The sequence below is a fragment of the Heterodontus francisci genome, chromosome 14 (genome assembly GCF_036365525.1).
Source record: "Heterodontus francisci isolate sHetFra1 chromosome 14, sHetFra1.hap1, whole genome shotgun sequence".
Classification (NCBI taxonomy): Eukaryota; Metazoa; Chordata; class Chondrichthyes; order Heterodontiformes; family Heterodontidae; genus Heterodontus; species Heterodontus francisci.
Window position 1 is genome coordinate 45993875 of NC_090384.1, and position 21024 is coordinate 46014898.

Sequence of the window (21024 nt, forward strand, 5' to 3'; positions counted from 1 at the left end):
AAATCCAATGTGGCATCGCCCCTGGTTGGCCTGTCCACATACTGTGTCAGAAAACCCTCCTGCACACACTGGACAAAAACAGACCCATCTAAAGTACTCGAACTATAGTATTTCCAGTCAATATTTGGAAAGTTAAAGTCCCCCATAACCACTACCCTGTTACTCTCGCTCCTGTCGAGAATCATCTTCGCTATCCTTTCCTCTACATCTCTGGAACTATTCGGAGGTCTATAGAAAACTTTTTACAGCTATCAACGAATGGGAGGGATGCAGTGGTGGATACACAGAAATTTTGTACCAAGTCCCATTTGAACTGTGGACAAATACCCAGCAATCCAATTCTAGATTCAGTATACTCAAACATGGATTGTAACCAGGTGAAGCACTGTAATGGTGGTGGGAGCAATTTGAGATGATAAACAGATTTCTCTTATTGGTACTGTCACACTAAATAAACTTAATAAAATATTGCTGTGACATTCCAGCCGATTTCAGGGAGGTATAATTAGACAAATATTAATCGTCACTATCAACTTTTATAGGCAAGCACTTTTTTTCTTCCATTTTTCAGTTATGCAATTCTTTTGGTGGCAATGACCTAGTACCTCAAACAAGTCCTTGTGGTAAGTGCCTGGAGACACATCTCACAGGCTATTCATGTATATCAACTTGATCCTCTTGGCTCTCTGCTAACTCAGCTCAGACAATGAGTTGATCCTGAGTAACTCAGTACCACAGCATCCACATGCTACACCTAACCATTGAGCTAGAAAAATATTCTTGATGAAAGAGATCAAACCGTCTTTCAGAAAACAGGCTTATTTATTTTCAATGCATCAACATAAATCCTTGTCTTTTTCTATACAAGATCATATTTAGATCCAGTTCAGTGACAGATATTGTTGGAAGCCAATCAGTTCCGACACAAAACCATTCATATTTCAGGGCTGGACCTTCGCTACAGAAGATCCCATCAGCCCAGCACTCCTATACATATAAAAAGATCATGATTCACTCACCTCAAAAATAGCCAGTGGTACCTCAACCATTTTTAATGGTAACAAACTAGGTAATACTTGAACACATGAATTTCTGTAAATAAATATCTTTAGATCACTCGAATAAAACCAATCAGCAACTCTTGTATGGGCAAAATAATCCCACTTTAATCTTTGCTCTCAAAGAGATAATCGAGGGATGGCTGCCCTATCCTCTGCTCCATGTTGCGGTTTTTTGTGAACTCCTTCAGCAAGGCCATTACTTCATTATCAAATTCAGGAGGAGTTGGCTTGGTTTCTGTTTAGGTGAAGATAAAAACAAAGATCACAAAAATCACCTAAATTATGATGTGGCTAAGCTCCAGATTGACTGCAAGGCACAGTTGATTGAACCCAATACTTAACCCACAAATAGCATAGTTCCTACCTATTGATTAAATTCTGAAAAGAAAATTAAGTTGGGTGATGTGTGCAGTTGTTAGGACGAATTTTCTCCCTTACCTGAAGGCACTGTCTTTTGGGCTACAACTCCATGCAGCATTTCAGTACCTGAGCAAAATTTTCATTCTTCATATGTGAGCTTAGACAATGGGTATCTACTTGACTGTTAGGGACATTACAACTAAGTTGATTGAGTACCCCATCAACATTTTCCATCAGGAAGTCACTGGATAACGATCAAGGTAAATTGCTAATACTAGGAGCTGGAAAAAGTTATAAAACAAGCTACAGATTCAAACACAAAATGGTGCAATAACAATGGCTGGAAGCTCATTCATCTTCCCTAATGACTGATTTTTGCGCAACAACCACAGATAAGATTGTGTAGCAGCATGTGTTGAGTTAGCTGATCTCAACTGGGTTGTGGTAGAGCTGTTACAATTAGCCTCAGTGCCAGTGAGAAAGAGAGTCCCCACATCTTAACACTATGTTGTGATTGCTGTTCCTAAGGGTGAATATCAACAGAAGCGTCACTCTTGAGGTCTGAGACAGTGAAACTAATTCTAAGGTTCTCATTTATGTTGAGATCAGCTAACTGTGCAGAGCAGAGATCTTCCTGTTCTGTACATGTTAGTACCACAACATGACACAATTATCAACTGAACCATTAGAGGCTCGGAATTACTTTTGATGAAAGTAGTTAAAATGCAAAAGAAATTCAAAAAGGGGGGCAGGAGAAGAGGGAGCATACCTGTCATCCAGTAGTAAATGTCCCAATCATTGCTTGGTTGATTGATCAGCTTATCGTACAAGCTCAGCTGCTTCTCTGTCATTTTATTCAGGTATTTTTTGGCAAAGAAACTGAAATAAAAAAGTTATCAGGCATAATATGTTGTCAGCAAAATACTGCTATCCTTTCTAGCTGACTGACTCAGTGGCCAGTGTATCATGCGGCAAGTTACTTAGCCAAGCAGAGCAGGAAGCATCCGGATTTGACTGAGATTGCTTATCTCAGCCTAGCTAGAGTGGGAACAATAACTGGTGTCAGTATTTGAGTAGAGGAAATTGGTCAAGGTTTCCAGTTTTGATCAATATTCACAGACACTGAATAGAAATGAGCAATGCTTCACTCAGTGAAGGCAAGTATGGACGTGTATGTAATGGCTATTTTAACAGCTGAACAACGGCATCACACCTTCAGTACCACACTGAAATGTTACATTTGATTCTGCAGTTAAATAGTTGGCATTAAGCTTCGACCCACAACCTTCTAACGGGTGTGACTGATACCAACTGAGCTAAGCTAACTGTAGCATACCTAATTCTTCTGACATAAATCAGACAGACATATTTAACATCCTCCCCCAATAAAAGGCAACAAACAGACTGCAACTGCAATAATGAAGCAACAATGGGATTCTTTGGGATAATATATAATTTAATTAATCCTTCTGGATCTAGCAGATTGAACCGGTTTTGTTCTTGGTAAGGGATCTTATTTGTCTGCATTTTTGGGGTATTTATCACAGTTTTATGTTGCAAATACCAGTTTATTGTAGGCTTCATTCATTATGTCACAAGCACATCAGTACACAGATGGTGCAGAATAGCTTCAAATTCTATATTAGTAGCGATTCAATGCACGTCATAGCACAGCACCATCTGAGGGATTATTCAGCTTCACATTTGTTTGTTCTCATTCAATCACATACATCTGTGGTTAATTTTATTTTGTTAGTAGTGGGGGACTATTTTCTATTTTGGGCACCAGTACCAAATATTCTTAATTCAGGTGAAATACAGAGCAAAACTCCCTTTACACTGTCCCAAATAGCACTCGCAAATCTGGACCAGATGTAGAGTAACACCTAATGACGCAGAGTGCCACTAGAAACACTAAGGGAAAAAAAGCGTACAACCATATAACAATGCCTTAGTCAGATATTTAAATGCTAAAGCAGATGATAACTCAGAGGGCAAGTTTATCTTCAAATTCAAAGTCTACTTTTACCTCAGTATGATGCAGTTCTCTAGCATTCCTCGCTTGCGGCTCTCATACAGCAGGCGTGCTCGCTTTATATCCAGCGGCTCATTGGTTCGCTCTTCCCATGGAGGCAGCAGTATCTGAAAAATGTCTTTCATATCGTCATTGGGAGTATCTCCACGATATGCTCGGGCAGAGCAAGCACCAAGCATGGCACATGTAACCCTTTGTCTGGACAGGCTCAGAATCTGCACAGAAACAAGGTGGAGTTTCTGTCAAACCTCAGCATATTAACCCCTTCCTGACCATTTATATATCGCTTTATCATCAAGTTCATGGGTGTCAAATAAACTGAAACTGGAGCCGATTATCAGTCAAAAATAAAACCGTAATGATTTTTGTCCAAGTTACCATGATACATTGAGTAGTCTGGCTGATTATATTACCAGTGCTTAGTGAGTCACCTACAAAAGGTGATACAGTGTACGTAAGATATTGCACACAGATAGAAACATACTTATACTCGCAGATTTCCCTTGCTTCTCGAGTTGGAAATTACACTGTTACCTGCATATCTCTAAGTCACATACGCACAGGTGTTGATTGGGTGTAGTTACAACAACTACTTCATTGAGCCGTGATGGGTTTAATGAGGCCAGTTCCCCACCACCAGTAACAATACAAGTAAAGAAAATTTTAGAAATCTATATTTTCCTCACCTGTTTTACATAAACTAAAGCGTATGAACCAGGTTATAGCTCACTGGTTCAACCATTTAAAAAAATTATTTGCATTTAACATAGAAAAACATCCCAAGGTGCTTCAGAGGCATAATCAGACAAAAATGGTTGCCGAGTCAAAGCAGCAGGTATGAGGAAGGGTTGGTGGAGAAGATAGGTTGTAAGGACGATCTAAAGGAAGTGAGAAGGAGGAGAGGCTTAGGGAGGAAATTCCAGAACATGGGGCTAAGACAACAGATACACAGTTTGGAAGTGGGGAAGTAGCAATGGGGGCAGGGGTGGATGGCGGGTTGTAGCATTGGAGGAGGTTACAGAACTAGAGGGGCAGAAAGATGAGGCATTTAAACACGAGGATCAGAATTTCAAATTGGAAGCACTGAGGAACTGAAAGCAATGTAGATCAGCAAGCTCAGGGGGTGGTTGGTGAGTGAGACCTGGTGTGGGATATGATAAGGGTGGCAGAGACAATGGCTGGGAAGGAAGTTGGAATCCTTGGCAAGGATACAGTGTTTGTAGTTGGTGCAGAGGTTGATGTCTTTCCAATGTTCAACTGGAAAAACCTGCGGCTCACCCATGACTGGATATTGGACAAGCAGTCACACAACCCAGAAACAGCAGTGGGGTTGAAAAGTGATGTAGAGGTTGAGCTGGGCATTGGCAACATACATCTGGAAGCTGATCCCATATCTGTGGAGGATTCTGGCAAGGAGAAACATGTAGATGAGGAAAAAGAGGTCAAAGATAGACACTTGTGGAACTCTGGAGATAAAAGTTGCCGGGACGATATAAGAAACTATTGCTGGAGATGCTTTAGCTATAATAAGAGTGGCAATCTCACTGATCTGTACAATGAAGGAAAGGTGTTGAAGGAGGAGGATGTGGTCAGCGATGTCAAATGGCTACAAGAAAGGTTCAGGAGGGATAATGTACTACAGTCATAGAAGAGATCATTTGTAACTGACCTGCTGTCTGAAGAACAAGTAAACTGACCTCACCTAGTGTTTAGACCCATAAAAGTTTATAGCACAGAGGAAGATGATTTGGTGCATTGTGTCTATGTCAGCACTTTGATCCAGCAATCCAAAATGAACCCTGCTGCCTCATGCTCTGTATCTTCCTCTGCTTCAAATATTTATCCATTTTTCACTTAAAAGATGTTACAGTCTCTACCTCAACCACTCCTCTGGCAAAGCATTTCATGTTCAACTGATGACTTCTTGTCATTGACTCCTCAAATAAAAGAAATAGCCTCTATTCACTTTATCAAACCGCTTCATAATTCTGCAAACTTACTGTCACATTTTGGAATTATTAATCACATTTGAACCATGGAAATGATCTGCAAATAAATTGTGTTTTTTAAAACAAAATGGAATTTGCATAGATTTTTAAAAATCCACGCGCTGCAGCCATTCAAGTTGCTTAAAATAAAACTAGATAAGCCAGCTGTGAAATATTATGGTTGAAACATATTTTAAGGAGGTTTTTCAAGGCAGGGTTGTGATGAGAATGTGGGTACAAGCCAGCTGAAGGTTCTGCCACCAACGGTAGAGTGGAGGGTGAACACAAAGTAGATCACAGCTGGATGAGTGGGACTGTAGGTTTAGATCATGAAATCTTATAACTCAGGAGGCCATTCAGCCCATTGTGCCTGTGCAAACACTTTGAAAAAGCTATCCGATTCGTCCCACTCCCATGCTCTTTCCCCAGAGCCCTGCAATTCTCTCTCAAAGGTATTTATCCAATTTCCTTTTAAAGGTTATTATTGAATCTGCTTTTACTATCCTTTCAGGTAGTGCATCCTAGACATCATTTTCCAGTCCTCACTGGATAAATGTGTGGTGCTGGAGGATTGGAGGACTGCTAATGTTGTATTTTGTTTAAAAAGGGAGTGAGGGTAGACCGAATAATTATAGGCCAGTCAGTCTAACCTCAGTCGTGGGCAAATTATTGGAATCAATTCTGAGAGACAGGATAAACTGTCACTTAGCAGGGCACAGATTAATCAAGGATAGTCAGCATGGATTTAAGAGAAGATTTTGTTTGACCAACTTGATTGAATTTTTTGAAGAAGTAACAAGGAAGATTGATGAGGGTAGTGCAGTTGATGTGGTCTACACAGATTTTAGCAAGGCTTTTGACCAGGTCCCACATGGCAGACTGGTTAAAAAAAATAAAGCCCATGGGATCCAGGGAAATGTAGCAAGGTGGATACAAAATTGGCTCAGTGGCAGGAAACAAAGGGTAATTGTTGAGGTTGTTTTAGCGACAGTGGCGTTCCACAGGGCTCAGTACTGGGTCCCTGCTTTTTGTGGTATATATTAACGATTTGTAGGGGGCATGATCAAGAAGTTTGCAGACGACACAAAGATTGGCCATGTGGTAGATAGCGAGGAGGATAGCTGGAGACTGCAGGAAGATATTGATGGCAGAAAGATGGCAAATGGAATTCAACCTGGAGAAGTGTAAGGTGATGCATTTGGGGAGGTCAAACAAGCCAAAGGAATACATGATTAATCTTGGAGTGAATGTCCACAGATCCCTGAAGGTAGCAGGATAGGTCGATAAGGTGGTTAGGAAGGCATATGGAATCCTTTCCTTATTAGCCGAGGAATAGGATATAAGAGCAGGGAGGTTATGCTGGAGCTGTATAACTCATTGGTTAGGCCACACCTTGAGTACTGTGTGCAGTTCTGGCCACCTCATTATAGAAAGGATGTAATTGCACTAGAGAGGGTACAGAGGAGATTTACGAGGATGTTGCCGGGACTGGAAAAATGCAGCTATGAGAAAAGATTGGACAGGCTGGGGTTGTTCTCCTTGGAACAGAGAAGGCTGAGGGGAGATCTGATTGAAATGTACAAAACTGTGAGGGGCCTGGATAGAGTGGAGGTGAAGGGCCTATTTACCTTAGCAGAGACATCAGTGACTAGGGAGCATAGATTTAAAGTGATTAGTAGAAAGATTAGAGGAGAGATGAGGAAAAAAAAATTCACCCAGAAGGTGGTGGAGGTCTGAAACTCAGTGCCTGAAAGGGCAGTAGAGGGAGAAACCCTTAATTCATTTAAAAAGGTGTCTGGATATGCATCTCAAGTGCCGTAACCTGCAGGGCTATGGACCAAATGCTGGAAAGTGGGATTAGACTGGGTGGCTCATTTTTTTGGCTGGTGCAGACACGATGGGCCAAGAGGCCTCTTTCTGTTCTGTAAACTTTCTATGATTATGACCATTTTAAACACCCAGGGCTCTGATTAAAACTGAAATACTTCCCACAGCTAATCTGATGTGTATTTCTAACATTTTCTCTCATTTTCAGATTTCTAGTATTTGCATTAGTTTCTTTTTAATCATGATATTAAATTGTTCCATGCTTATGGCTTTCATTGAAAATTAGATCAGATTCTGGAATGTGATACCCAAAATACTGGTTAAAAATTCCAGAGTCGCACATAATGAAGGCAGAATTAAATTGGGGACCACTAAGAATTTGTTTTTTTCCCCTTTCATTCACTGTATAGGAATAGGCTATTTAGCCCCTGAACCTGTTCTGCCATTCAACTTGATCATGGTCATTCCTATATATTTAACTACATTTACCTGCCTTGGTTCTATAATCCTCAACACACTTGCCTAAAAAAAACCTATTAATCTCAGTTTTGACATATTGAATTGACCCAGCATCCACAGCTTTCTGAGGCAGAGAGTTTCAGATTTTCATTACCCTTTTCTGTGGAAAAAGTGGTTCTAGAATGTCTGAACTCTTATTTTGTAGAAAAGCAAAATACTGTGAATACTGGCAGGGGGATGGGATACAGAGTGGACGTACAGTAGTGGGTAATATAGAACCGAAAGGGAGTCTGCCTGGAAGGCACAGCAAATATAGACCTGGTAAGGCACAAGGGAAAAATGCAAGGTTGGATTGCATCTATTTCAATGCAAGGAGTCTAACTAGTAGGGCAGATGAATTGAGGGCATTGATTAGCACATGGGATTATGATATTATTGCTATCAGAGACATGGTTGAGGGAGGGACAGGACTGGCAGCTCAATATTCCAGGGTATAGAATCTTCAGGTGCAACAGGGGAGGGGATAAAAGAGGAGGTGGCATTGTACTGTTCATCAAGGAGTCAATTACTGCAGTAAAGGAGGGATGACATCTTAGCAGGTTCGTCAAATGAGGCCATTTGGGTAGAACTTAAAAACAAAAAGGGGGCAATCACTTGGCTGGGAGTGTACTACAGGCCTCCAAACAGTCAGGAAGAGATAGAGGAAGAGATATGTAGGCAAATCTCTGAGAGGTGTAAAAATAATAGGGTAATAATAGTAGGGGATTTCAACTTCCCCAATATTAACAGGGATAGTCTTACTGCAAAAGGCTTAAAAGGGTCAGAATTCTTAAAATGCATACAGGAGAGCTTTTTGAGCCAGTATGTAGAAAGTCCTACAAGAGAAGGGGCAGTACTGGACCTAATCCTCGGAATGAAGCCGGACAAGCGGTAGAAGTGTCAGTGGGGGAGCATTTCGGGGATAGTGACCATAACTCTAAGATTTAAGGTAGTTATGAAAAAGGACAAAGGTGAACCAGAAATAAAGGTACTGAATTGGGGGGAAGCCGATTTCAATATGATAAAACAGAATCTGGCCAAAGTGGACTGGGAGCAGCTACTTGTAGGAAAGTCTACAACACATCAGTGGGAGTCATTCAAAGAGGAAATTGTGAGAGTTCAGAGCCAACATGTACCCGTTAAGGTGTAGGGTAGGACCAACAAGTCCAGGGAACCCTGGATGTCAAGGGATATAGAGGATTGGATCAGGAAAAAAAAGGAGGCTTATGGCAGATTCAGAGCACTGAAAGCAGTGGAGGCACTAAAGGAGTATAGAAAGTATAAGAGGGGTAATTAAAAACGTAATTAGGAGAGCGAAGAGGTGACATGAAAAAACACTGGCAGGCAAGATAAAGGAAAATCCCAAAACGTTTTATAAGCGTATTAAGGGTAAGAGGATAATCAGGGAAAGAGTAGGGCCCATTAGGGACCAACGTGGTAATCTTTGTGTGGAGCCGGAGGACATAGGTGAGGTTTTAAATGATTACTTTTCATCGGTGTTCACTATGGAGAAGGACGATGTAGGTGTAGAGATCAGGGAGGGGGATTGTGATATACTTGAACATATTCACATTGAATGGGAGGAAATATTAGCTGTTTTAGCAGGCTTAAAAGTGGATAAATCCTCAGGCCCAGATGAGATGTATCCCAGGCTGTTATGTGAGGAAAGGGAGGAGATAGCAGGGGCTTTGACACAAATTTTCAAATCCTCTCTGGTCACAGCAGAGGTACCAGAGGACTGAAAGACAGCGAATGTGGTACCACTATTCAAGAAGGGTAGTAGGGATAAACCAGGTAATTACAAGCCGTGAGTCAAACATCAGTGGTTGGGAAACTATTGGAAAAAATTCTGAAGGACAGGATTAATCTCCACTTGGAGAGGCAAGGATTAATCAAGGATAGTCAGCACAGCTTTGTCAGGGGGAGATCGTGTCTAACTAACTTGATTGAATTTTTCGAGGAGGTAACTAGATGTGTTGATGAGGGTAAAGCAGTAGATGTAGTATACATGGATTTCAGTAAGGCTTTTGATATGTTCCTGCATGGGAGATCGGTTAAGAAGCAAGAGCCCATGGGATCCAGGGCAATTTGGCAAATTGGATCCAAAATTGGCTTAGTGGCAGGAGGCAGAGGGTAATAGTCGAGGGCTGTTTTTGCGATTGGAAGCCTGTGACCATTGGTGTACCACAGGGATCAGTGCTGGGACCCTTGCTGTTTGTAGTGTACATTAATGATTTAGATGTGAATATAGAATGTATGATCAGTAAGTTCGCAGATGACACGAAAATTGGTGGTGTTGTAAATAGTGAGGAGGAAATCCTTAGATTACAGGGAGATATAGATGGGCTGGTAAGATGGGAGGAGCAGTGGCAAATGGAATTTAATCCTGAAAGTGTGAGGTAATGCATTTTGGGAGAACTAACAAGGCAAGAGAATATACAATGGATGGTAGGACCCTAGGAAGTACAGAAAGTCAGAAGGACCTTGGTGTACTTGTCCATAGATCACTGAAGGCAGCAGCACAGGTGGATAAGGTGGTTTGGAAGGCATATGGAATCCTTTCCTTATTAGCTGAGGAATAGAATATAAGAGCAGGGAGGTTATGCTGGAGCTATATAAAACGCTAGTTAGGCCACAGCTGGAGTACTGTGTACCGTTCTGGTCACCACACTATAGGAAGGATGTGATTGCACTGGAGAGGGTGCAGAGGAGATTCACCAGGATGTTGCCTGGGCTGGAGCATTTCAGCTATGAAGAGACTGAAAAGGCTAGGATTGTTTTCTTTGGAGCAGCGAAGGCCGAGGGGGGACATGATTGAGGTGTACAAGATTATGAGGGGCATTGATAGGTTAGATAGGAAGAAACTTTTTCCCTTAGCGGAGGGGTCAAGAACCAGATTTAGGGTAAGGGGCAGGAGATTTAGCAGGGATTTGAGGAAGCGTTTTATCACCCAGAGGGTGGTTGGAATCTGGAACGCACTGCCTGAAGAGGTGGTGGAGGCAGGAACCCTCACAACATTTAAGTATTTAAATGAGCACTTGAAACACCATAGCATACAAGGCCAAGTGCAGGAATATGGGATTAGAATAGTTGGGTGCTGTATGGCCGGCACAGACACGATGGGCCTGTTTCTGTGCTGTATAACTCTATGACTTGAAACCTGAAATAGAAACAGGATTTTCAGCATTTTCTGTTTTTGTCTCTTATTTTGTAGATTGTGTTCTCTGGCTTCGGATTCCCGCACAAGAAGAAATACCTTCTCTACGTCTACCTTAATGAATCCCTGAATCATTCTAAAGATCTCGCTTAGATCAAAGCTGAAACTTTAAGAGGCAAAAGAATATAAACCAAGTAAGCCAAGTTTATGCAACCTAGCGTCATGAACTTAACCCTTTTATCCCCAGTATCATTCCGGTGAATCTACATATCCCTTCCAAGGCCAATATATAATTCCTGAGAGTTAATTTTAAAAGCAGTTCCTCTGTTTTTCTGCCGTTTTTACTCACACTCCGCACCACCGACATCCTGCACCTTTTCCAAGGTAACAAAACAGCGGCTGCAGCTGAAAAACTGTAACGCAACCCGGAGGATATTCTCTGATAGCACACAGATTGTTCCGCAGAATTTCTCTGGGTTTACCGGCAAATGACGTTGCCGAGAGGGGGCGAAGTTTGCTTTTGTGATCTGGAGGGCTGTTGTCTCGGGTTCTTGTTATCCGCAGGCACTGTGAGTGGGGCGGAAGTTGGCTCTAGGTGTCATTAGCGGGGCGGAAGTTGGCTCTAGGTGTCATTAGCGGGGCGGAAGTTGGCTCTAGGTGTCATTAGCGGGGCGGAAGTTGGCTCTAGGTGTCATTAGCGGGGCGGAAGTATGGCTGTGTCCGCGGACAGGAAGGGTCCGTGTCTCCAACGGGGCCTGGTCCGTCCCCGAAAAGTGTCCGGGTGTTTGTCCGTGTGCGCGCGGTGCGGCTGGGGGAATGGCTGAGGGAGCCGATCTGATCGACATTTACGCGGATGAAGAATTTAACCAGGTGGGTGAGCGGGAGTTTGAGGGCATAAGAGTCAAGTCGAGTTGGTGGAAGTGGAGAGATTGAACCAGGGACTGGGAAAGAGAGAGTGGCTGGGATCTGCGGTACAGGCCTCGGGTCGTGGCTCGTGTTGGGGGAGCCGGGTGAACCCCTTTACCGGGCCCATGAGCTGAGAGCTACTGTCGGAGAATCGGCAGCTTAAAGTCAACTCGGACTCGAGTCCTGGGGCCTTTCAGAGGAGAAAAAAATTCTCACATGTTGAAATTGATGGTCTGAATCCACTTTTACCGAACTTAAATCCAAAGAGTGGGGGTTGGCACTGGATCTTTTTATATTGAAGTTTTCGTATGTTTATATAAAAAATCCGGTTAGATCTATGTGAAATAAAAACTGTTGAGGTTAGAAACGACATGTTGATGGAATGTCAGTTTATTGAAAGCCTATTTACAATAAAGTGATATACTAGAAATGTGAAATTAAACCTTAAAATGCTGGCACTGCACAACCGGTACGTCGACATCTTGGGAAGGGAAAAGGCAGGTTCATGGTTTTGATTTTCACCTTTGAGATTTGAGTTATTTGCTGATGTGTTTGTTGAACGCTTATATTGCACATTTACAGTGCAACAAACGATTGCCCCTGACCGATTAATACAAAGTTATCGTTCTTTGAAGTAAAAAGAAAGCTAGAGATAAGGGGACAATGTAACAATTGAAAATCCGAAATAAAACCAGAAAATACTGCAAAATTAACATTTTACATATTCAAGCAGTATCTAAGAGAAGAAAAGTTAGAGATGTAGACCTTTCATCAGAAATGGAAAGTAAAGGCCTCTGACATTGTTCCAAAGTCAATGTAAACTCTTAAGAACAGTATTCCTTTCCTGCCTGTGTTCTGCAACTCTGAACATCCTTTTAGCAACTGTAGCTATTTATCATTTTCTTGCTTGATTCTCCCATTCACATTCCATTTTGCTTCTTTACAGGTTTGAGGTGTTTTAATCACCTTTTACCTTTTAATGCATTTTGTATCTCTGGCTTTTCTGTTATTTACTCAAAGAGCCATTGTGGCAATGGGGAAGTTCATGGTTGAAATGTATTTTAAGGAGGCTTTTCAAGGCTTTTATACTAAAGTACATCTCAATACTGGTCCCTTGAAAGTAAAATTGTAGGTGAAACATAATGGGATGAATAAAAAAGTGATGTAATAGATGAAAAAATGGTTCCATTCTCACTTTAAAAAAAAAAATCAATTGTTTTCAGAGAAACGTCTTTATTTTTGAGAGACAGTGGAAGCAAATACTCCTATCTGAATTGGGATAGACTTATATGGTTCTACAATGAAAAAAGCAATTGAAGGTTATGAAAGAGTGAATATAAGATGGTATTTTTTGAACTTTTTTTCTAGTTCTGTATATTGCTACACTGCTAAGCCTTGCTATAATTGAAATACAAGCATTCCTAAACGAAGTAGATGATCTAGGATGTCCCATCTCCATCTACTTCCCTTTAAATATTACTGTAGTCCTCCAGCTGTTTTCTCATCAGGAAATCTAAATCTGGACATGCAAGAGGTGCTTCAGTAATTAATTAATTAGAGAATGCTAACAGAACATTGTACTTATTTTAAGATCAAGCAAACTTATTACATACCTTCTCAGTTACCCACAACAGGAGTATCTTAGCTGATATCTTTTTGATCTGCAGAGAAATGTCTCACAGTCCCTCAGGGATCATGTATAAATTTAAATTCATGTTACCATTAATTTGTATGTATCTAAAGTTGCTGATGCAAGCACATCTTGGTGTTCAGATTTAGGATTTGTTCACCAATTAGCAATAGCCTGTTCCAATCTTCCAACCTATCAAGATTCAAATAGGACAAACCGAATAAGAAATATAATGGCAAATAGGACTCAGCTAGCTGGGCTTCAAGGGTCAGATTGCCAGGTCTGGTGGGGGTGGGGAGTTGGGCTCACTTAGCTCTAGGCTGCAGATTGGACATCTCAAGTCTACAGTTTTATTGGCCTGGAGAAGTATATTTACTGCTTGTAATGCCTGCTTGGTGAGCAGTGCTATGGACCCAGAAACAACAGCTTATATTCATGTAGTGCCTTTAATGTAATAAAACGTCCCAAGGTGCTATATAAATATAAATTGTTGTTTCTGGGTCCATAGCACTGCTCACTGAACAGGCATTACATGCAGTAAATACACTTCAAGCCAATAAAACAGAATATGACACGGATCCACATAAGGAGATATTAGGTCAGATGACCTAAAGCTTGGTCAAAGAATGCTGAAATGTAGACATTTTTAGGCTTGATAGCTCTTTCATAAATTAATTTAATTTGTTAAAGTTTTGAGAGTGTGTCACACTTCAATACTCCAGATGTCAAATGTATATTTTGGAAAAGAAAGGTCATATCAGTCTGAGATCTATTCTAGATTGTTTTTTGTTAGTGAGGAGAATTTGCAGATTGACCTAGAGCTGGAAATTTACAAACATCTGGGGATCGACAAATTTTCCATACTAACAGGAATTAAATTCTAATTTATACCAGGTGTACTTATTTACAGCAATTAGACTTTTTCCTCAAAGGGACAGGCTGGATTCAACACAACTCCACCGTAGCAGCAGTATGTCTGAAATGTGGTATAATTACATAGAATTTACAGCACAGAAACAGGCCATATGGCCCAACTAACCTGTGCTGGTGTGTATGCTGCTCTCACCCTATTTCATCTAACCCTATTGGCTTATCCTTCTATAATAAAAACTGGCAATACCTAGCAGGTCAGGTAGCATCAATGGAGAGAGAGAAACCGAGTTACCGTTTCAGGTCTGTAACTTTTCATTAGCACTGAGAAAACTTAGAAATCTAATAGGTTTTGAGAAAGTGAAAGAGGGGAGGATGGGAAGAATAACAAAGTTAAGGTCTGTGGTAGGGTGGCGGGCAGGAGCGATTAAATGACAAAAGGTTTCATGGTACAAAGAAAGGGGGTGTTAATGGGACAAATAAAGAAACTAAAAATGTGCTTAGATGAGGTGTGAATGACAGGATAGCCATCCAAATGCAAAGTAAAGGGATTAAGAAAGAAACAAGAGAAAAACAACCAGCAAAATAACATGGACTTGATGGGAAAAATGGCCTCTTTCTGTGCCATAAATGACTATGACTCTTAAAAACATGGAACAAAATTGGGGCAGAGGTGATGATCTACAATTGTTGAACTCTGTATTGAGCCAAAAGGCTGTGAAGTGTCAGACGAAAGATGGGGTGCAGTTCCTCGAGCTTGTGTTTAGCTTCATTTAAACACTGTAGCAGGCCAAGGACAGAAAGGTTAGAGTGGGAACAAGGTAGAGAATAGAAATAAAAGCAAGAAATGCTGCAAATTCTCAGCAGGTCTGGCAGCATCTGTGGAGAGAGAAGCAGAGTTAACGTTTCAGGTCAGTGACCATCATCAGAACTGGCAAGGCTAGAAATGTAATAGATTTTAAGCAAGTAAAGTGGGGGTGGGGCAACAGATAACAAAAGAGAAGGTGTTGATAGGACAAAGTTACAGAGAATAACTGACCAGAAGGTCATGGAGCAAAGGCAAACGGTATGTTAATGGTGTGGTGAAAGACAAAGCGTTAGTGCAGAGAGGGTGTAAATTGACAGAAAACTGAACAGCCTGGCCCCAAGCACAAACATGAAAAAAACAGTGGGTAGGCACAGTAGAAACAAACTAAAATAAAATAAATGCATAAAAAATAAAAATGAAAAAAAAAACTAAAAATAAAAAGGGGGGCCCGTCATGCTCTGAAATGATTGAACTCAATGTTCAGTCCGGCAGGCTGTAGCGTGCCTAATCAGTAAATGAAGTGCTGTTCCTCGAGCTTGCGTTGATGTTCATTGGAACACTGCAGCAATCCCAGGACAGAGATGTGAGCATGAGAGCAGGGGTGAGTGTTGAAATGGCCAGCAACTGGAAGCTCGGGGTCATGCTTTCGGACTGAGTGGAGGTGTTCCGCAAAGCGGTCACCCAGTCTGCTTTTGGTCTCCCCAATGTAGAGGAGACCACATTCAGATCAGCGAATACAGTATACCACATTGAAAGAAGGCTGTTCAGTTATTCTCTGTGACCTTGTCCTATCGACACCTCTTTTGTTATCTCTTGCCTCACCCCCACTTTACTTGCTTAAAACCTATTACATTTCTAGCCTCTGCCAGTTCTGATGAAGGGTCACTGACCCGAAACGTTAACACTGCTTCTCTCTCCACAGATGCTGCCAGACCTGCTGAGTATTTCCAGCATTTCTTGTTTTTATTTCAGATTTCCAGCATTTGCAGTATTTTGCTTTTATATTAGAGAATAGAAATGACAGGGGACAAGAAGCTCAGGATCATGCAGACTGAATGGAGGTGTTCCACAAAGTGGTCACCCAGTCTGCATTTGGCCTCCCTAATGTAGAGGAGACCACATTGTGAGCAGCAAGTACAATATACTAAATTGAAAGGAGAACAAGTAAATCGCTGTTTTGCTTGGAAGGAGTGTTTTGGGGCCTTGGACAGTGAGAAGAGAGGAGGTAAAAGGGCAGGTGTTGTATCTCCTGTGTTTCCATGGAAACGAACTATAGGAAAGGGAGGGGTGACTGAAGAATGGACCAGGGTGTCAGAGAGGGAACAGTCCCTTCAGAATGCTGAAAGGGGAGGGGAAGATATATTTCGTGGTGGCATCATGCTGGACTTGGCAGAAATGGCGGAGGATGATCCATTGAATATGGAGGCTAGTAGGGTGGAAGTTGAGGACAGGGGAAACTTTGTCATGGCTCTGGGAGGGGAGGGGAAGGGGTGAGAGGAGAAGCGCGTGAAATATGTCGGACACTGTTGTGTGCCCTGTCAACCACAGAGGGGGGGATTCCTTGGTTGAGGAAAAAGGAAGACGTGTCAGAAGTGCTCATATGGAAGATTGTATTGTCTGAAAAAACGCAACGGAGATGGAGAAACTGGGAGAATGGAAAACTGGTGGTGAGGAAGTGTATTCAGAGTAGTTGTGGGAGTCCTTGGGCTTATAGTAAATATTGGTTGATAGCCCAACCCCAGAATTGGAGACAAAGAAGTCAAGGAAGGAAAAGTCAGAGTGGCATATAATTCTATTCCTTTTTTGCTGACGTACTTATCCAGCTTCCCCTTAAATATATTTATGCTGTTTGTTTAATTATGTATTGTACGGGAAAGGAAGATATTGGAACTCTATTAAGCTACATCTGCTGATTATTATAAACTAAGTTAGAAAGTATTTTTAAAATTAAAGAACGAGTAAATAAGTTATAATAAAAACAAGAAATGCTGGAAATACTCAGCAGGTCTGGCAACATCTGTAGAGAGAGAAGTTCTGATGAAGGGTCACTGACCTGAAACGTTAACTCTGCTTCTCTCTCCACAGATGCTGCCAGACCTGCTGAGTATTTCCAGCATTTCTTATTTTTATTTCAGATTTCCAGTATCTGCAGTATTTTGCTTTTATTTTAGTAAATACGTTAACTCATTAGTTTTGAATGGAATTTGCAAAATCATTTTAGATGTGTTTTTAAAATTTACATTCTTAGAATTTAACAAAGTGGTATTCTGTGCTCTGCTTTAATAAAAAGTATTATCTGGGTGATGCCACAGGAGATCGACTATATTGTATGGAAATCTTTCTATTCTCACCTATTTTGAATGAGACAGCTAGAGTAACGACTGTAACATCCTGATTACTAATGTCTGGCAGTATGTTGTGTTTTGCTGCCTGTTGCAGGTTTAAATTCCTTGTAATTTGGTACTATCTTCCTGGAATGCTTAAACTTGAATGCTACCATTTAATCTTGGAAGTTCATTAACCATATAACCAATGTTTTTAGTTATTCTTGAATTGCTGAAATTATTTTTGAGTAACTAGTTTTTAGTAAATTTAGTAAATGTAGAATAATCCAGAGTTGGGTATGGGGCTTTGTGCAAATGGTCTTGAATTAAATATCTGGTACTCTGACAGGATTACTGATTTCCCCAAGTGAATTACTGGTTAAAAATGACTTCTGTCTTTGACTAAGCAATACTTTCTTGAGAACCCAGGGTAGTTTGGGTATAACCTCTGATCCATCATGATGTAGTCCCACTTTCCAACAGAAGTAATTAGATCACAATCATGACTAGGAACACTGGCTGATTTTTCATCCTTCCCTAGCCCAAGAACACTGAGGCCAATCATGCCAGCCCAATTGCTTGCCTGGTATGCATCAGCTAAATCAGCATAGAACAGGGATTGAACCTAGGATCATCTTGATCTGTAAGGCTCAATACCACAACCATGCACTCTGTATTTACCCACTGAGCTTTAGGGAGAGCCCTGAAAAATGTGATGAAGTTACTTGATTAATTTTTACATTTTCAGTAGTGTTTTTGTAAAATCTGTCACTGAGGTAAATATTTGTTTGTGGTTTGTGCAGGAAGCAGTGTTAGCTAATATTGAACATTCTTGATTGTATTTTTGTATCTGGTGGTGTTTGGGATTTCCCTGTGGTGTGGCGAGTATGTCTGGTGTTATATAACTTCAGATGTGTTTGTAGGAGTGCCACTTGTCTTTTTTCATGTTGACCTTGCTGATGATTTAATGCATGGCTTAAATTTTGATAGAAGGCAACTTTGAACAAATCATTCTGTCTGAAGGAGGAAGTGATTTCCACTCATTGTGTGGAAAGTGTACAGATTGTACTTGGATTGCAATGGATTCTGAGGAGCATCGTTCATTACTCAAGACTGGATTTTCCATGCAGCTTTGCAGTCTGCTCTGAATCTTCTTTCCCCTCAGCCTTGATGCTGCATCCTTTTGTGCTGAGATTCTGACATCAGTAATTGGAGCTGGACTTTTCCATAGCAGGACTTCAGTAAATGTAATGCAGTGTGTGAAAGTTTTGCACTGTTCAATTTGAATGGTTAAAATACCCATCGGTACAATTGGACATTCTATGTGATGAGATAGTTCCTTAAGTTTGGCTGATCTTAGGCTTCAACTCCACATTCCTGCCCACTTGCCATATCCTTCGATTCCCTGAGAGACCAAAAATCTGTCTATCCCAGCCTTAAATGTATTCAATGATGGAGCATCTACAACCCTCTGGGATAGAGAATTCCAAAGATTCACAACCCTTTGAGTGAAGTAATTTATCCTCATCTCAGTCCTAAATGAATGGCCCCTTATCCTGAGACTGTGCCCCGTGTTTTAGATTCCCTGACCAGTGGAAACACTCTCTGTGAAATCTCTGTGTCTACCCTATCCAGTCCCTTCAGAATCTTGTATGTTTCAATGAGATCGCCTCTCATTCTTCTGAACTCCACAGAATTTAGGTCCAATTTATTCAGCCTCTCGTTATAGGACAACTCCCTCATCCCAGGGACCAATCCAGGGAACCTTTGTTGTACTGCCTCCAATGCAAGTATATCATTTAAATGTGGAGACCAAAACTGCACACACTACTCCAGATGTGGTCTCGCCAAAATCCTGTACATTTGCAACAAGACTTTTTTATTCCTGTACTCCAGTCCCCTTGCAATAAAGGCCAACATGCCACTTGCCTTCCTGATTGCTTGCTGTACTTGCATGCTAACTTTCCTGTACAAGAACACCCAAGACTCTTTGAACATCAACGCTTACAAGTTTCACCGTTAAAAAAATTCTGCTTTTCTATTCTTATGACCGAAGTGAATATCTTCGCACTTCCCTACATTATACTCCATCCGCCATCTTGATGCCCACTCATTTAACCTGTCTATATCTCTTTGCAGCCTTTCTTTCTCCCCACAGCTTACCACCTACCTGTGTATTGTTACGACCAAGGCAGGAGTAATGTACTGTTAATTCAGTCCCATTACTCCACAGGTCATAGCATATCAAATAATGTTTCCCACCTACCGAAGAATAGCCAAATTAAACACTTTATTTTCCCCCCAGAATAAAACACACCAACCAGGTTTCTTTAAACTACAGCAACATGAACTATTTATTGGAAAAGAAATAAAATGTCTTAATTAACGAGATAAATCCATATATATGAAAAACCCCTTATTTCCTTAACTCTCATGCACGCACACATACATTAAAAAAAAAGGTTAACCAGGGAAAAAGGACTTTTGGCTTACAGTTGTTTCTTAGGAATAGAAGGAATAATAAAAAATAATTGAGTTTAATCACGTTCTGGTAGGATGTTTTCGGTACGGTGAAGAGTCCCAGAGTTGAATAGTCAGATGCCACTCGCAGTCTCTCCAGGCAAAGTTGAAGAACTGTCTGTGATGGGTAGGTGTTCACGGCAATTTAACTGCAGCAGGTGTCACATAAGGTCTTTCAGCAGAGATGCAGCACCCGGTCTGCTTGGGGTTTTAAAAAACAGCAGCCCAGCAGTAGAAGCTTTCTTGAGATTTCAGGATCTCCCAAAACATAGGAGGCAGCAAGAACCACTCTGGATGCAAGAATTCTTCAGAGACTGAAGGCAATAGGAATCTACCACCTTTCAAATGCAGGATTCCTTTTCAAGAGATGCAAGTCTCCTATACAGAGAGAAGTAACACTTTTCTGGGTCTTTCTCCCTTGCTCCAGGCTGGTCAAAACAAGATTTCAAATGCCTGCCCTTTGTCCAATTCACAAGGGCTTTTTTAAAGGGTCCAAGGTGAAAAAAGAACCTTCCTGAACATGGCCACATGTCTAGACACACTGTCTCCCCCTGTCATTCAAAAGCTGTTCTGAAGAAAGGTCAAACTCCTGTGTTTTCCTTGAAATTGCTGGCTTTCAGACTTCAACTTTCTTTCAAAGCACCCATAAAGTTCAACTTTTGTTATGACTTCCTTTCAAAACATTACAGGAATTCCAACTATTTGCAGGTTAGTGTCCATTGAGCAAAAAAACATTTTTCTCAGTTTTTTAAACACACAGAATTTTATGTTTTCTTTTAAAAAAAAATCAAAACACTTGTAACACCTCCGTCCTTGGCGAAATGAAGTGACATTTTTGAATGCATTTCATTACAATGTAAAAACAGAAATTGAAAACATTTTAAACATTTTTTGCACACTCGTGCCCATCATTGACTCAACTGGTCGTTAACACAATTTTACTTTGTACCATCTTCACGCATATAACTCAACAAAGTCAAATTTGTGACAAAGCATCTGTGATAACATTGTTTTTTTCCTGAAATATGTAGAACCTTCAA

The 21024-nt window shown here is 41.0% G+C and overlaps 2 protein-coding genes across 3 annotated transcripts in view; one reads left to right on the plus strand and one right to left on the minus strand.

Moving 5' to 3' along the window:
• Positions 1 to 803: 803 nt before the first annotated feature.
• On the minus strand, positions 804 to 11508 carry sdhaf2 (succinate dehydrogenase complex assembly factor 2). 2 transcript variants are annotated; one of them, XM_068046849.1, is made up of 4 exons: positions 11409 to 11508; positions 3451 to 3671; positions 2191 to 2300; positions 804 to 1296 (listed from the first exon to the last, which is right to left on the minus strand). In XM_068046849.1, the coding sequence occupies exons 2-4, from the start codon at positions 3633 to 3635 to the stop codon at positions 1166 to 1168; spliced, it is 426 nt and encodes a 141-aa protein (XP_067902950.1). In that variant the 5' UTR covers positions 3636 to 3671; positions 11409 to 11508; the 3' UTR covers positions 804 to 1165. The 2 variants fall into 2 exon arrangements, with proteins under 2 accessions (XP_067902950.1, XP_067902949.1); XM_068046848.1 differs by having other exon boundaries at positions 11276 to 11508.
• A 190-nt stretch (positions 11509 to 11698) lies between these two features.
• The window catches only part of LOC137377014 (cleavage and polyadenylation specificity factor subunit 6-like), a 129049-nt gene continuing 119723 nt past the window's right edge, over positions 11699 to 21024 (plus strand). The window contains exon 1 of the mRNA XM_068046137.1: positions 11699 to 11796. Coding sequence (XP_067902238.1) covers positions 11743 to 11796 — 54 coding nt within the window. The 5' untranslated portion in view covers positions 11699 to 11742. The remainder of the gene's footprint in view (positions 11797 to 21024) is intronic.